The following is a 4,771-nucleotide window of genomic DNA, read 5'->3' as shown; positions in this document are numbered from 1 at the left end:
CAACTTTATCAAGCATGATGTTCTTCTCTAGGGGCTAATCTCTCCTGATAACGTCCAAAGTACATGAAAAGAAGTATCAAGATCCTTGTATTCTGGCTCTACTTCTTCCAACATAGATTTGTTCATTCTTCTGGAAACCCCTGGTATATTCAATATTTTCACCAACACCGTAATTCAAGCCATCAATTCTTTGGTCTTCTTCATTGATTCTTCTTCAGTGTTCACATGCATATGTAGGTAGCAATCATGGGGCAGGCACACTTTGGTTCTTCAAGAGACAGCTTTGTTTTTGAACACTTTAAAGAGTTCTTTTGCAGATTTGCCCAGTAAAATAAATTATTTTATTTCTTGACCCCTGTTTCTGTGGATGTTGACTGTGAATCTAAATAAAATGAAATATTTTGCTGCAAATATATCCATGAATATGGTGGATTATACAGGAGGCAATTTTACTTGGGGCTCAAGACTTGGGGGACACCAAGGTCAGCAGGCATAATCCACAAAGTTCTACATCATGCTTTGGTGAGTAGCAACTGGGGTCTTTAAAGTTCATGAGCCCCATCTAAGGTACAACTATTGGACTTCCTCTGTTTGAAAGAAAGAAGTGATAAAAATAGAAGACACTTGGAAATTTTAGTCCAATGGGCTAACAGGTGATGCAAACATCAGTGGCCACAACCCTGATACCAGAACTCGACAGTGTCTGGCTACCACCACCATATAATCTGAAAGGGATAGCCTTAAAAGATGTTGGATCAAATGAGAGAAAAATGTAAAATAAAACTAAAAAACATTTAAAAATCCATCCTTACTGGATATAGAAATAGAAATTGGTAGAACCCTTAAGACAATGGCTGTAGCTATCCTTGAGGTCTGGAAATGAACTCACCCTCAGTGGCCAATTTTCAGCCAAACAATAGACATGTCTACAAGGAGAACGGAGTCCTGGTGTGGCACTGTGGACTAATGTGCTGGACTGCAAAGTCCTCGGAAACTATACAGGTAGGTTGACTATGGGTCGGAACCAACTCAATGGCACTTAACAACAACAATAACATAAGGATAATGGCGTCCTGGTGCAGCACTGTAGGATAAGCACTGGACTGCAAGGTTTTTTGAGCTGCAAGTTGGCAGTTCAAACTCACCAGCCCCTCCTTGAGAGCCTTACACAGGGTGGTGATGATTCGGAACTGACTCCACAACACTTAACAACAACATAAGATGAATGGAGTCCTGGTGGGGCACTGTGGGATAAGCACTGGACTGCAAGGTAAGTTTGAACCACAAGGTCAGTGGTTCAAACTCATCAGCTGTTCCTCGGAAATCCTAAACAACAGAGCTATGAGTCAGAACCGATTTGATGATAACATGTAACAATAACAACATAGATCAGGGAAATCCTGGTGTGGAGTTGTAGGATAGGCACTGGAATGCCAACCACAAGGTCAGCACTTCAAATCCATCAGCCATTTCTCCAAAACCCTATAGAGGTTACTATGGTTCAGAACTGTCTCCCCTGCACTTAACAACCACACAGGAAGAATAACAGAACTGGGAAATAATAATATGCATACCTTAGAATAATCTACCGTTTAAAATCAAAAGAGTAGCATTTACCCAAGGATAAAGTTCAGGAAGTTTTGGTAAGTAGGAGGAATGGAAACAGGAAACACAGGATTAAAGTGGGATAATGATGTTACATTGAGTATATAGCATGATATGCAATATGATATGAAACAAAATCTATATAAATTGTTGAATGTGAAATTGATCTACTCTGTAAACTATAAAAAGTTAGAAAAATAAAAAAAAAATCCTTGACAACTTCAATCTTTTAATCTTTTTCCATTGACCATGATGATCCTTATTGGTTCAGTTGTGAGGATTTCTGTGTTCTTTATTTTGAGGTAAAATCCATAAAGAAAGCTATAGTCTTTGATCTTCATCAGTAAGTGCTCCAAGACTTCTTTAACAAGCAAAGCAGTTTATGTCATCTGTATATTGCAGGTTGTTAGTAAGGTTTCCTCCAGTTCTGATGCCACATTCTTCTTTATATAGACCACAGAGGATACAACCCTGATCCATACTTTTCCTGATTCTAAATCATACAGCAGATGTAACAAATATAATCATATAAACAAAAGAGGTAATAACTATCTTATATGTTGTTGTTAAGTGGCGTTGCGTCAAGTCAGTTCCAACTCACAGCAAACTTATATAGGGTTTCCAAGGAGCGTCTGATGAGCTTGAACTGCCAACCTTGTGGTTCAAACCAACCTTGCAGTCTAATGCATTAATCCAAAGAGCCACATCAGGGTTTCCATATTTTAAATATGCTTTTGTTAAGTTCTGTTAAGTCAGTTTTGACCCATAGCAACCCTGAATAGGGTTCCCAAGGAGCTTCTGGTGAGCTTGACCCACCAATCTTGCTGTTCAAACTGACTGTGGTTCAGCATATTTACCCAAAGCGCCACATCAGGACTATTATTATTTTTTTTTTTCATGAAGCAATATAAATTAAGGGACTGATACAGAGTAAATAATACTTTGAGGATTCTAAACACATTGTCTTACAACTAATTTTCCATCTTATTGTAATGACTGAATGTGTTCACAACAATGGTTGCATATGAAGCATGCAGACAGAATTAATGGTAAATAACTACCAACAAGTTGAAAGGGGATATCTATACGAACTCATATCAACAGAACTTGGATAAACTTTCATTTTAAAACTACATATGAAAGGGACAAACTAAAAGGTGTAATACTAAACAGAAAACATCCTAAAACATATATTAACCCCAAATTTGTCAAACATTTCAAACCTATTTTTGGAAATACTGGATATCAACTTTCTATGCCAGGAATTTAAGGACTCAGTGCTTAGGCATTTGTTGAAAACAGATGTAGCATTGTATGACATTGGCACCAGGTTTCCTGCGAAACACCAGATGTAAAGTTTGGCCAGATAGAGAACCCAGAGAATTTGGGAACATTACCTACAAGAGGCTAGAATCTGCACGTGCAAAACTGAAGTGCAGCATTCCTTACGCAATGATTCCGTTCTAAAAATTTGAGCCAGTGGATATATTTTGACAGATGAATCATGTAACATATTTGATAGCATTTTTTAAATTGCTAAGTAATCATTATTTCTCCAAAGGATTCTGACTTGTATAGTACTCCTAAAGTTATGAACGTCATTATAGATTAACAAAACATGTTAAAGGCTTTAGCTTTTCTGTTTCACTGTCAGAATGAAGCAATTACTAGACTACCATAGCATAATATACATAATTAAATGCTAGAACATTTGGATCAATGCATGCTATGAGATCTATTAACTTTTGCATCATTTTGGACTAGAGTTCCGTATAGAAAATCATTAGGGAGCAATTAAATTGTCGATGGACTTAAAAGAGATATTTTATTTGATTGGACTAAAAGGTGGCAAATAGTAACGTAGCTTAAAGACAAGTAATATGTTTTTTTTGGTTCTATTCTCAATAAATGTGAGTAGATATGGCATTCATGATTAAAAAATAATATATTCACCATGTCTACTAAGAAGAGGAGGTACTAAGAAAAGAAACTATTCAAATCTCATAAATTTCTACAAGTTTTGTAATAATTAAATGCATATGCAATTTTAAAAATATGTTTGACAAATTAAATGAGACAATGTAGAAATATGAAGAAACTTAAGTACCCTACAAAGGATAAAATCATCGCCAATGTAAAGGCAGACCACCCAAGCTTTTTCACAGCAATATAACCATAAATATTTTTTGCATAGCTTACCTAAAACTCCTATAGGGAGTAATTATTTCAAAAGATTGTTTCACAGTTCGGTCCACTTGCTTTACATTTGCTACATTCATAGGAATTATGGTAATACCAAGTCCACTCTTAAAATCCTATTGGGGAGAAAAATAAAAATTAAAACAAACACAACAATGGATTTTGAAACTCTAATTATATTTCCTAATTAACTCTTTCAAAATTTATTATACCTATATGTCTAAAATATAATACATTTTAAAGTGGATTGAGAGTTATTTTCTGGTTTCAGATAGTCCCTTTTAGTACTTTTTCAATTATACTATGCCATTCTGAACTTGCAGTCCTGGTGTGGCGCTGTGGGTTAATGTGCCAGATTGCAAAGTCATTTACACAGCACGGTTGGCATTTCAAGCTCACCAACTGCTCCTTGGAAAATCCATACAGGGGCGCTATGGGTCGGAGCCAACTCAACGACATTTAACAACAACAATAATTCTGAACTTAGCAGTTAGGCAATTAGTATAGCATGATAATTCCCTTCACAACAAAGGTAAGCTACCTTGACCACATAGCTTGAACTACATTTGTCTTGTTTTTAACGGAAAGCACTATATTCACCTTTATACTTTCAGTGAAGGAAGCTAACAATCAGCTAAAATCTACTATGTGCCAAGCACATTACTAGTTGAGGAGACAAATGATACTGTGATGTTCACATAATTACCATGTATAAAAAGAAGAAACCAAACTGCAGACACAGTTACACTGAAAGTAAAGCTACTTGATCTGGCAGAAAGGAACCAGAACTCAAGTTATCTGATTGTTACCTTGTCATGGCTTCCTTGCATTAACTGTATCAAGCAGAAGGATTACCTATTTCATGAAGTATGCAATTTTATATAATTTCCAATATTATATTACATTCCTATTCCTCTTGTCATTCTTAAAACAGCTCCTGTAATGGTATTTTGGTGGTTGTGTGCCG

At 36.1% G+C, this 4,771-nt stretch overlaps 1 protein-coding gene across 1 annotated transcript in view; it reads right to left on the bottom strand.

Moving 5' to 3' along the window:
- The window catches only part of ARAP2 (ArfGAP with RhoGAP domain, ankyrin repeat and PH domain 2), a 339,747-nt gene that overhangs the window by 165,879 nt on the left and 169,097 nt on the right, over positions 1–4,771 (bottom strand). The window contains exon 9 of the mRNA XM_006874336.1: positions 3,805–3,920. Coding sequence (XP_006874398.1) covers positions 3,805–3,920 — 116 coding nt within the window. The remainder of the gene's footprint in view (positions 1–3,804; positions 3,921–4,771) is intronic.

The sequence above is a fragment of the Chrysochloris asiatica genome, unplaced genomic scaffold (genome assembly GCF_000296735.1).
Source record: "Chrysochloris asiatica unplaced genomic scaffold, ChrAsi1.0 scaffold00269, whole genome shotgun sequence".
Lineage (NCBI taxonomy): Eukaryota > Metazoa > Chordata > Mammalia > Afrosoricida > Chrysochloridae > Chrysochloris > Chrysochloris asiatica.
This window is presented reverse-complemented; position numbering and strand designations above follow the sequence as displayed.